At 32.4% G+C, this 12,674-nt stretch overlaps 1 protein-coding gene across 3 annotated transcripts in view; it reads right to left on the reverse strand.

Annotated features, from left to right (window-relative positions):
• Tax1bp1 (Tax1 binding protein 1) overlaps nucleotides 1-12,674 on the reverse strand; it is a 70,842-nt gene that overhangs the window by 6,066 nt on the left and 52,102 nt on the right. For 2 of the 3 annotated variants that reach the window (XM_078039923.1, XM_078039922.1), the window contains exons 14-16: nucleotides 11,467-11,538; nucleotides 7,902-8,076; nucleotides 7,404-7,546 (exon numbers count right to left, since the gene is read on the reverse strand). In XM_078039923.1, the coding sequence (XP_077896049.1) occupies nucleotides 7,404-7,546; nucleotides 7,902-8,076; nucleotides 11,467-11,538 (390 nt within the window). The remainder of the gene's footprint in view (nucleotides 1-7,403; nucleotides 7,547-7,901; nucleotides 8,077-11,466; nucleotides 11,539-12,674) is intronic. The other variant, XM_078039924.1, reaches the window with a different exon arrangement.

Here is a 12,674-nt window from a genome sequence, read left to right on the forward strand (position 1 = left end):
CAGAGGTACTTTGGATCAGACAGACAGGAGGGGTGTGGAGGCTGGGAGGAATGAATGAATCAGACATTATTACCCTATGTATATACATGAGTACACGACTAGTGTGATTCTATAGCATGTACAACCAGAAGAATGAGAAATTATACTCTATTTATGTGTTATGTGTCAAAATGAATTCTACTGTCATGTATAACAAATTAGAATAAAAGAACTAAAAATAAATGATTAATTAAATCTTGGCCCAAGAATAAACTTATCTTATTCTACTCATCAAGCTTTGTTAATTCATTTCCCAAACCACATAGATTAAAAATAGCAAATCAGACTGGGAAGTGAGGCTATTAAAGCAGGTCCTCTATTAGCAACAAAAAAACAGCTTCAGTGAAAAGAGAAAAGAAGAAGAACTCTAAACATCCAAGGGTATTTCAACACTGGATCACACAGCTTTACTATACATCTTTAAAGATCATGACATTGTTTAACATTAATTTTTAAAATTTTAAAAATCAAGATTATAATATTATTTGAGAGAACACAAAATTACACAGCAAGTACTCTATTTTGCAAAGATTTCCACCAAGTCAGCACTGAAAGTTACAAATCTGAAAGGATTAATATCAGACTTATCTGTAGCTAGTAAAATAATCTTGTAATTTTTTTAATAATCTGTTAAAAAATCTTATAAGCAAATTATTGGGAATATCATATTGAAATCTGTTTATGGGCAATTTCAAATTATTAAGAACTTTCTTGAAAACCCAACACTTTTATTAGTAGTATTTTAAAACCTTCAAAAAAAAGTTCCAAACCCTTTAAATTGCCTTTAGACTCATCAGTATAATACTATTTCTATTACAAGTTGATTTTTAGGCACAGGAAACAAGCTATTGTAAACTGAAACCTATTTGAAACCCCCAAACTTCTCATTACATGGTTCTCATTAGATGCTTCAAATATACTCTATATGAAAACATTTTTCTTATATAAAGTATATAATGATGTTGGACATTAGAAATAGTCTTACAATGGGTTAACCTTCTGTGAACTAAAAAAAAGGATTAGATCACAGTATATAGTGACTCCTCAAAAAACTAAAACTAGCATTACCATATTATCCAGGAGTTTTACTTCTGAATATACAGTCAAAAGAATTAAAAGCAGGGACTTCAATAGGTATTTGCATACCCACATTCAAAGCACCATTATTCTCAATAGCCAAAAGACATGAACAACTCTCAAATGTCTATTGATAGACGCATGTAACAATTCTACATAAAGGAATATTATTCAGCCTTACTGAAAGGAAAGAAATTTCAAACATATTTACAATATGGATGACCCTTGAAGACACTGTGCTAAGTGAAATAAACCAGTCACAAAAAGACAAGTAACTGTATGATTCCATTTACATCAGGTACATAGAGTAGTCAGATTCAAAGAAATCAAAGAAGGGTGCTAGGGGTTGGGGTAGGGTAAAGTGGATGTGATTAAAGGGTATGAAGTTTCAGTTTTTCAAGATGCCAAGTTTCTGGAGATTAGCTGTATGACCATGTGAATGTATATAACATATAGAACTGTACACCTACAAGGTTGAGATGGCAAATATTATATGTATTCTACTTCAATTTTTAAAAAGGCCATGATTAAATTTTAGCAATATACATCCAGAGGTTAACAACTAAGTCACAACACCTGAATTACTAGTATCCAGACTATAGGACTATAACTATTCAGTATTTCTAAACTGTGTCATGATTCTACTTTTACTAGGAATTATTAATTGAAATATTTTAAGTACATTCAGGAATTAATGAATGTCAAGGGAGAAAGTCTCACTACTTAATAAAACTTTTTAACTCAGTAATTATTATTCTAATTCAAAAGCATTCATTCTTTAAAAATGTATACATTTACTAAGGCTGAAGACATAAGAGAAAAGAAAGTATCAATAAAAATTCTGGGTAACATTTAATTAAGAGAACATTATATCTTGACCTCTCAAAATTTTTATTATCATTAATAATAAAATATAATATTAAATAAATAAAAATAATCAATATTTCTCCTTTTATGAGATGTTATTGTTTAAGCTTTACCAGAATAATGTATCTGTCAATGGAGGAATAACACTGAACTGTTAACACCTGATAACTTTAAAAGTAATTTAAAAATCAGCAAATAATTTTCCAAGATCCCCATTAGATTTCAAACTGTTACTTTTCTCCACATTCAAAATTAACTCAGAGTGGACCAAAGTCCAAATTTAAAGAGCTAAAAATTATAATCCTTAGAAGAAAACATAGGAGTAAAAATGAAAAATCTTAAGAGGCAAGAATTTCTTAGATATAAAAAAAGCAAACAGATAAATTCGACTTCACCAAACTTAAACTTCAGTGCTATAAAGAGTAAAATCAAGAAAGTAAAGACAATGCACAGATTGGGAGAAAATATTTGCAAATCATATATATAACAATGGACCCAATTTAGAAACTTCCAAAGAATTTCAATAGACATTTCTCCAAAGAGAACATATAAAAACAAATGAAAAGATGCTTACCTCATTAGGCATAAGAGAAACGCAAATCAAAATCACAAGGATGTACCACTATACACATACTATAATGGGTTATAATTAAAAAGACAAGGACTAGGGATGTGGGTCAGTAGTAGAGGACTTGCCTAGCATGCCTGAAGCCCTGGGTTTAATCCCCAACACTGCTCCCCAACCCTTGCCCCTGTCCAAAGACAATCACAATAACAAGTATAACAAGGATGTTGAGAATTGGAACCTCATACTGATGTAAAATCATATAGCCACTGTGGAAAACAATTAGGCAGCTCTTCAAAAGATTAAATAAACAGTTAACACATGACCCAGCAATTTTACTCTTAAGGAATTTTACCAACAATTACCATTAAAACTGACCTAGCAATTCACTTTCCCAAAAGTAAAAGGGTGTTCAAATAACACAAATGTTCTGAACAGCACTATTTCACAACAGCCAAAAAGTGAAAATAATCTAAATATCCATCAAGAGATGAATATACAATATATGTATACTGAAAACATGACTAAACTCAGCAATAAAAAGGAACCACGTATGTTCTTCATGATAAACATGAATGCATACTAAAAATGGGTAACTCTGAAAACATACTAAGTGACCCAAAAGACCACAAATAATATGATTTGATTTATATAACTGAATATCCAAAATAGGCACATCTATTTAAAAAATAAAGCAGACTACAAGTTTCCTCAGCTGGGAGAACAAAAGAATAGAAGGGAGAGTTGACTGCTAACAGTTACAAGCTGTGTGTGGGAGGAGGTGACAGTTGCAGAGTCATTTGACTACTATTGAATTATATGTTTTATATGGTAAATTATAAAGTATGTGAATTATCTCTCAATAAAGTTGTCACTTTTTCTAAGATTACCTGAATTTTAAATAGTTTACTAGGAAAAAAAGAAACAAATGCATTTCTTTAACTAAAATCACTGATCTCAAACGTTTAAATAGCCCCTACTATATCAAAGACACTATGTAGTTATGGAAAAGGTAAAAATTAGCATTAGGAGATACCAACTAGATATGTTTTACCAGGTAGAAATAACTGTATATGTAAAAAGGGTACAGTGGCACATCCCTATAATCCCAGCAACTTGGGAAACTGAGGCAGGAGAATCACAAGTTCAAGGACACTCTGGACAACTTAGCAAGACCTTGTCTCAAAATAAAAAATAAAGGGCTAAGGATGTAGCTTAGTGGTAGAAGGCCCCTAGGTTAAATCCCCAGTATCCTCCAATTAAACAAACAGCATAGAATTAATTCAAAACATTTTATAATGTATATTATCTATTTTTTTCTTCCTATGTTGCCTATGCTTTTTTTGTGTCATCTAGGAAACCATTGCCTAATCCAAACAAAAAATATATAGAGAGAAATAAATCTTGGGAGTTTTAGCTCTCACATTTAGGTCCTCTAATTTGAGTTAATCTTTGTATTATGTGAGGCAGGGATATAATTTTCCCGACACCATTCATAGCAAAGATTATTCTTTTCCCATTGAACTCTTGTGGCACTAATAAAAATGAATTGACTATAATTACATACTAATTCATAAACAGAAAACACTAAAATATAATTTTTAAAACAATATGTGAAAATGGCAAAATTTGAGAAAAGTAAACTCAAACAATGTTCCATGAAAACTAAAAAAGAGGCCTTGATTCTTTCAAGCTGTGATTTTTTAATAATTTTGAAGTCACAGACCCTTTGTGAATCACAGGCCCTTCTGAGAATAAATGCTAAAAATATGCCATAAATAAATATATATCAAAAGTATCTTCAGTTTGGGGGTTCACTGTGAAGGATTCATGTGGAAAGCTGCAAACAAACCTCACATTAATAAAATGTGTGAGCCTTATGTTTCTTTTCTTTAAATTAGGTGGGTGGAGTGAGGATGAAGGTAGAAGGAAACAAGAAAGGCATGAAAACAAGTAGAAAAGAGAATGGGCATTAGAGAAAAAAAAAAAAACAGGCTTTTCTAATGAAAGGAGACAGTTTGGACCTGTGCATCCCAAATTTTACTGAGCATATAATCACCTAAGGATGTTGTTATATGCAGTCTACTACTAACTTCAGGAGCAGCGTAGAAGATTCTGCATTTCCAGCAAACTCCTAGGAGATACCACTACTGCTACTCTGCAAACCCCATTTTCTGAGTTGTAATTAATTTAGGCCCATGGTCCCAAAAAGTAGGCTATGAAGGTACTAAGGGGGTACCAAAGGAAAATCAGAGGGAATCTGTGATATAATTTTAATTTCTTAGGGATATTAAATATGCAGAAATACTCAACATTTGTCAGATAACATGTGAATAACCGTTCAAGACCACTCAGTTTCAACTTCAGATAGTACTACATTGCTTTTAGTGACATCCTGGCTTTGAGAAGCAAAGTCTTTGTCAGGTGCTGTGATATAAATCAAGTGCCATGTTAAAAAAAAAAAAAAAAACACAAAACAATGTGAAACAGGAAATAAGAGTGGCTTGTCCCATGTGATTCCAAGGCTTGAGAAGTAGCCAATAGTTACCCACATGCCATTAGTAACCACAGTTATTTAAGAATAAATAAAAATTAAAAGAATCAAAAGAAAAATTTAGTGTGTGTATGCATACTACTTTTCCAAATGAATACTAAATCTGATAGGAGATAAATACCTGTTAGGTGTTTTGTTTGGCTCAGGGGTTGCTGTGGAAAAAATAAAATTACTGAGATCTTAAGGTTGCCTTGAATTGAAAAAGTATGGTAATGTCTGGCATAATCTTATTTCATACACACTTCACAGCCCAACTGAGGAGGTTCAAATCCTGTCTCCTCCCTTCACCAGTTGTGTGGTTTGGGGCTATTTATTTATTTATTTTTAAAAGAGAGAGAGAAAGAGAATTTTAATATTTATTTTTTTAATTATCAGCGGACACGACATCTTTGTTTGTATGTGGTGCTGAGGATCGAACCCAGGCCGCACGCATGCCAGGAGAGCACACTACCACTTGAGCCACATCCCCAGCCTGGTTTGGGGCTATTTAATCTCTCAGTTTTCCTCTACCATAAAATAGTGATAGTTTCCACCCTTTTAGGACTGCTATGAATAACAAATGTGCTACTATATATAAAGTTTAGCATTAGCTGACAGAGTACAGAAATGTTTATTGTCACCACCATAATAATTATGATGCTATAGTTACTGCAATTATTAGGAAAATGAGAGTCATAAAAAGCTTTTGATCTGAGTGTTGACTACAGATTCTGGTACAGAAGGGAAGAAAGACAGCAGGCATAAGCATTGACGTAGGCCACCTCAACACTAATTCAAAGGTGCTCACTGGGGCCTGTGGCTATTAATCACTCCCAGGGGAAAGAAACAGAAGGAACAGGTCAATTCAAATTTGCTTTCCATATTCTTACTAAAACACTTCACTTGCAAGTGATTTTTGTTGTGTAATAACAAGAATTTTTAAAAGTTTTGAATATGCATAAAATTGATCTTTAATGAGAAAAATCTGATTGCAAAATACAATTACTCTGGTATGCATATTAAGAGTCCTTCTATTTCATTACCAAATCTAAGCATGTCAGCAAATGAGCACAAGCCTCTAACACTGCTTCTCATGGGTTTGCAGGAGGGCAAAGCACACAGATCAGAAAGAACATTCTGCTAATTAAACTGAAGCAGATGACTTCGGAAGAGAAGGGCTTGTCACATGTAACATCTGTGCCAAAGATGATCAGATTAAATATGCAAAATGTGAAGTAAAGGTGTGAAAAAGCAGTAAGATGATACTCTAGACCTTAAATAGGCTACAAAAGTTCTGACAGTTTCCCTAATTATTCCCAGTAATGGACATAGGAGGCCAAAAGGCAGGAGAGAGAAATACATTTTTCTCCATTATCGGTGTTGAGCACCAGGGCTAAAATCATGCCTGTCTGAACACTGATCAGTTTCTGCAAAGGTTAATAGCAATTAAATGCAGCAAACTAGACTAAATGAGAAACAGGTCATGATACCACTGTACTTGCAAAGAGCATAAAAAGCATTTCTTTTAAACTGATCTTAATACACAGGAAATCCAAAAAGAGCTATGAAGAAAAGAACATACTTTCCAAAGTAAAGCAGCTTTGAAAATAAAGCTATTTCTCAAAAGGTGAAAATAATTTCTTAAATACAGATTTTAAAAAAATGACATTCTACACAACTAATTCCATTATTATCAATATTAGGTTGCTGCATAAAATCAGAAATGCTACATAAATAAAGATATCTAAAAAGTTATTTCTCTGAAAAAGAAAATCACTACATGATACCTACACTATTCTCTTTTTCTGGCTGAAGTTTTAATGAAGATTCTACCTTAAAAATTTCCAGTATGATATAAAAAGTGCAATATTATGCTTCTGTATGCATCATAATAACTATTTCTTCCAGCCTAGTACATCTATAATACAAAGAATGTAGTAAGTCACTTAATGATAATTAAGATTCAACTATCTGGCCCAGATTCCTTGGTAGAACAAGCCTGTAATCCCAGCAGTTGAGGCAGGAGGATCTGAAGTTCACAGGCAGCCTCATTGGTTAAATACCCCTGATTCAATCATCTTTATCCAAAACAATAACAAAAGATTTAGATATTGGTAACTACAATAGTCTCAGGCCATTCTCTGATCTTAATCTTTGACTTTAGTATATAAATCCTAAAGTCTGAAGAATATTAGTTTATTTTTGAATTTCAATACAAGCAAGATTTTTCCAAAAATTATGCAAACCCTAGCATATACTTTTTTCACACATGCACATACCTTCAACTCTGGGACAGATTCAGACAATGGAAATTCAACTTACTTTGCTGTCCTCTGGGTCTTCTAAACCATCAGGCCGACTAAGGTTTCGAGAAGGCTGGCTACAGACAACATTGTCTTCCCAAGAAGGTACTCTTACAGGTGGCCTTTGAATTTCATCTGGATAAAAAGCACCATCTGCTCCATCTGTGATAATTTTGGAAAAGAAAAGAATACATATTTTAGAAGGGTAGGATGAAACTATTTACTACAATTAGCATCTCTATGTATAGATTTGATAAACAGGATATAAAAAACCATACTGTTACATCAAAAAAATAGATGTTTTCATTTTTAACCCAAGTGATTTTAGAAACTGAATTATATGTAATAAGCATGGTTCATCATTTCTGGATGTTGCCCTTAATAGTGTTAAACATTAAAACTGCCAATTATACAAATGTTTCCGTTAAAGTAAATTATGCCAGGAGTTCTCTAATCTCATGAAATATAAGGGGAAAAAAAATCCAGATTCAGCTAACCCCAAGCCAAAAACAATAACCTCTTGTTTCCTGTGTTGCATACGGATTACCATACTGCAGAACTGGTTGTACATTTGGCAGCACATGAACGTGCCCATTTTGCTCTGAGCATGTGTTGAGACACTGTGAGTTCTGTTGGGAACTATGGACTTCCATTTTCTTTTCTGTTTGATTTTCTAAATTCCTTTTAAGTTCCTAAAATTAGCAAAAACAAAGATAAATAAGAAAAGCAATCAAACATTTATAAGGGCAACATTAAACATTTAGCTGAAATAACAATAAAATTACTTCCCTATTATGTTTTAGATATGCAACTGGAAAGACTTCTCATAAATACCCCTTCCTAATTTAACAAATCAGACAGCAAGATAAAACTCAATGTATTTTCAAATTTATTTGTGCTGAAAAATGCCTTGTTATAGAACTAATTTAAACAAACTAATTATTAATCTCTTACTACTCAAAGGTATTAACAATATTTTAAAGTCTTTTTTTTTTTGAGAAGAGAGAGAGAGAGAGAGAGAGAGAGAGAGAGAGAGAGAGAGAGAGAGAGAGAGAGAGAGAGAATTTTTAATATTTATTTTTTAGTTCTCGGCGGACACAACATCTTTGTTGGTATGTGGTGCTGAGGATCGAACCCGGGTCGCACGCATGCCAGGCGAGCGCGCTACCGCTTGAGCCACATCCCCAGCCCCTTAAAGTCTTAATACAGAATTATAAACATTTGATTGAATTCCCTAGGGAAGCAATTCATTTTTTTTCTTGTTTTGTTAACTCTTTCAAAGTATAAGAAACATATACCAACTTTTTAACAAAGCCAGTATTCTTCTACTATGAAAACCAAACAAAGACATCAAGGGGGAAAAAAATGACTGACTTCATCCTAAAATTATCAATGGAAAAACCCTTAACTTCTTATTAGCAAATAAAAATCAATAATATTAAAAAAACAAACACTATGACCAAATGAGAATGTGAAGTCAGTTTAACATCAAAAAAAAAAATCAATAAATATAATTCATTATGTTAAAAGAATAATAGGGGTCTGGGGTTGTAGTGCAGTGGGAGAGCCTAGCACATGTGAGGCACTGGGTTTGATCCTCAGCACCATATAAAAATAAAATAAAGGTACTGTGTCCATAAAAACGTCTAATAAAAAAAATAAAGGGGACAAATCATACTGAAGAAATATTTTACAAATTTAATACAGATTCGTGCTTTTTAAAAAAAATCTCAGCAACCTAGTGTAAAATTTTTTTAAAGTAAAACTTAATAGTGAAAAATTAAATGAGCCTACTGAAGATCAAATACAAGGCAAGGATATATGCTCTCACAGCCTCTGTTCAAAATAACCAGTGAATTAATTTCAGATTACGGCAGGAAGACTAAAAATAAAGAATTAAAACTGTCTTTATTCACATGACATAATCATGTATGTAGAATAATCCTATCACATCTACAATAACTAGGAGAATGAATAAATTAAAGCAAGGTCACAGTATACAAAGTTAATATACAAAATGAACTGTTTCCATATATCAGCAACAAATAATTAGAAAATAAAATTTTAAACAATTTTACTTAGAGCAGAATCGGTAGGTAAGATTTATTCCTAAGTATTTTATCTTAACAAAGGATAAACAAAGCCTATATACTAAAAACAAAAAAGTAATGCTGAGAGAAATTAAAGAACATAAATGAAGAGAGATACCAAGTTCACAGGCTGGAAAATAGTATTTTTATACTATTAATATCCCCCAAATTCAATGCAATCCCAATCAAAATCCTAGTAAGAGTCTATATAAATAGATGATTATAAAATGTACATGGAAATACAAATGTTCTGAACAACCTGCCCATGTATATGTATATACACATACATACAATTCTGTCTACAACTGAGCTAATCCCCAGTCCAAACAGCCCATATTTAAAAAGCAGAACACATGACTCAAGAAATATCCCTAATCTGGCTTGTCAATATACAAAAACACTAATATTAAAGAACATTTTAAAATTTTCTCTGGTAATAGTAAACAATTTTCCATGAAAAAAAATTTTCCATTATTTACTATGTTGCTTTTGCTTTATAATTTTTCCCTTTTCAAATTTCTAAGAAGGATTTATGCCAATTATTTGAAGTAATACGAAGATACAAAAATGGTAAATAAGTGCAATGTAGCTCACTGGATTAGCTCTTGCCTATCATGTGCAGCCGTAGGTTCAATCCCCAGTATCACCATCCCCAATCCCCTGCAACACACACACACACACACACACACACACACACACACACACACACACACACACATTGATTTTATACTACTAAAAACTAGTTTTTATAAACAAATTATACTACAGAAATACTAGGGAACTATTAGGTAAAATAAACTATAATGAGTCCTTTTATTTGCTCATTTACTCAACATCTACTAGCATTAGGGATTTATGAATAACTGACAAAACTTTCTGACTTATAAAACTTACATTCTAGAAAATGGAAGAAAAACAATAAACAAAGTAAAATACAGGATCTGTTAAATGGTGATAAATCCTACAGAGATGGAAAAAGAATAAAGGCACAGAGCATACTGGTGGAGTAGTGGGTTGCAACTTGTACACAGAACAATCAGGAAAAAAATGACATTGGAGTGAAGACCTATAAGTAGTGAGGGAACGAAAAAGTTCCTAGTAGACAATGTCAGTGTGAGTTAAGAAGAATGTACAAACTACTTTAGTGTTGTGTGAGTGGGTTAAGTCACTTTTCTCTTTACTAAGCCATAGTTTCTTCTGCTATATATAATGTAAGAATATTTTTTATGCAAAAACTTGTGAGGGTCAAATTAGGAACCCATTTATTCCACTCCAGTGACTCAAAACTAGCACAGTGCAATGAAGTAATACCATATCAACAAAATAGCACACGTAATTTGAATTTAAGCCTTAGTAAAATTACAAATTATTTTGTTTTTAAAAAGAGCTGTTTTCATTTATACAGTCAACTAATTATGATCACTTGCTACATTCTATAGATCCATGTTTCAGTAGCTCTTTCCTCTCTTTTTATATACAGGGTTAAGTACAAGGTTAAAATGAATACAACTACTACCATGATTTGTTGCTACTAACTTAATTACAACACACAAATAATTTTTCCACCATTGCTTTCATACCAACAGTATACATGTTAATACTATGGGGGAAAAATCCAAGTAATGCTATAGTATTATTATGAAAAATTTTATATTTACAGAGCTCTGAAAAGAGATGGGGACACATACCAAAGTACCCCTCTGACAAATGCTATACTATACCACCTTTCTGTTTGAATGTCAGGTAATGCAGTTAAGTAATTTTACAACTTCACAAACATTCCTATTACAAAGAAAACCAGATAAGCACACAAAAAATTTTAAATTTCAACATATTCTTATATTTGAATATTGTAAAATTTGTTCATTGTTAAACACAAAATAGATAACAAAGACTAAACTAATAACTTTTAACACATGCATTTTTCTCATATTCTAAAGTAAATACATAAAAGTTTTTGTGTTGTTTTTTTAAAAGCACATTGCTTAATACCTTCTCTCTGGAGAGGTTTTCCAAATGTGAAGTCAGACCACTTATTTCTTTGTCTTTTTCTGCCAACTGAAGCTAAATAAAGAAATAAATTAATTTTTTTCATCATTTATATTCCCTCCTTACAATTTGAGATCTAATTCATATGATTCTATCAAAATAATTTATATTATCAAATCCATGTATTTTCTTCAATGCTTACTCTTTGGCTTCTCTGAATTGTTATCAATAAATTCCTCTTATTCTTAAAATTATTCCTTTGGTTTATGTAAAACTGTATCAACACACTATCATTCTCCATGCCCTTTGTGTCTACCTTTTCTTCTCAATCACACATACGAGTATTCTTCAAAGTTTCTTTGGCATCTCTGTGAAAAGTCACTTTTTTCCATGCCTTGAAAATATCCGCAAATACTGACTTGTATACCATTTCTCTCTTAAGTTCCACATCTGCTTTTTAAATAGATGATTGGATACATTCACATTGCTGTCCTTCCCTCACTGTAAAGACAAAATGTCCCAAGCCTTCTTTCCTACATTTGTTAACAAGATACCATCAAAATCAGAGAACATTGATGGTTAGAATGCTTCCTCCTCCTCTTCTTCCATTCCCCAATGCTTTCACTCCCTGTCATTCATTCCTTCATCCACCACCCACTGACCACCTATTACAGGATAAGTATTAACAGATGCAAAATCAAATAAATCTACTCATCAAGAGTTCTTCCCTAAAGATGCATTTTAATACGTTCTTTAGTAGACTTATATGTCCTACTCAATGGCACTAGATCAGGGAAGGTATTTTCAAAGGAGGTGGCCTTTATGGATTCATTTGAAGAATATTTCTCCCAATTCCCTCACCTTTAAACTGTTTATATGTTCCAACATGTAAACCATCTGTAGTGCTACCAAATTATTTTCAGAAAGGACCTACTCTAGTTGGGTCCCTTTTAGCCTAAAAAATTCTAAACAGAAACTAGCACCAAATTCCATTTTAGGCCTTCCAAAATCTGGCTTCAAACTTTCATTCAAATCTAATCTATAGATATTAAAAGCCTTATTACTCAACAGTTTCCAATTAATAAGAGTCCAAATGCTTTAGTTCCCAAGTTCTGCTATCTACATCTGACCTCCAAAGCTGTATAATACTGTCTGTCTGTTTAGAACAATTCTTCTTCCTTTTCCTAACTTCGCTTCTCCTCCCTTTCAGT

This window comes from Ictidomys tridecemlineatus, chromosome 2, assembly GCF_052094955.1.
Source record: "Ictidomys tridecemlineatus isolate mIctTri1 chromosome 2, mIctTri1.hap1, whole genome shotgun sequence".
NCBI lineage: Eukaryota > Metazoa > Chordata > Mammalia > Rodentia > Sciuridae > Ictidomys > Ictidomys tridecemlineatus.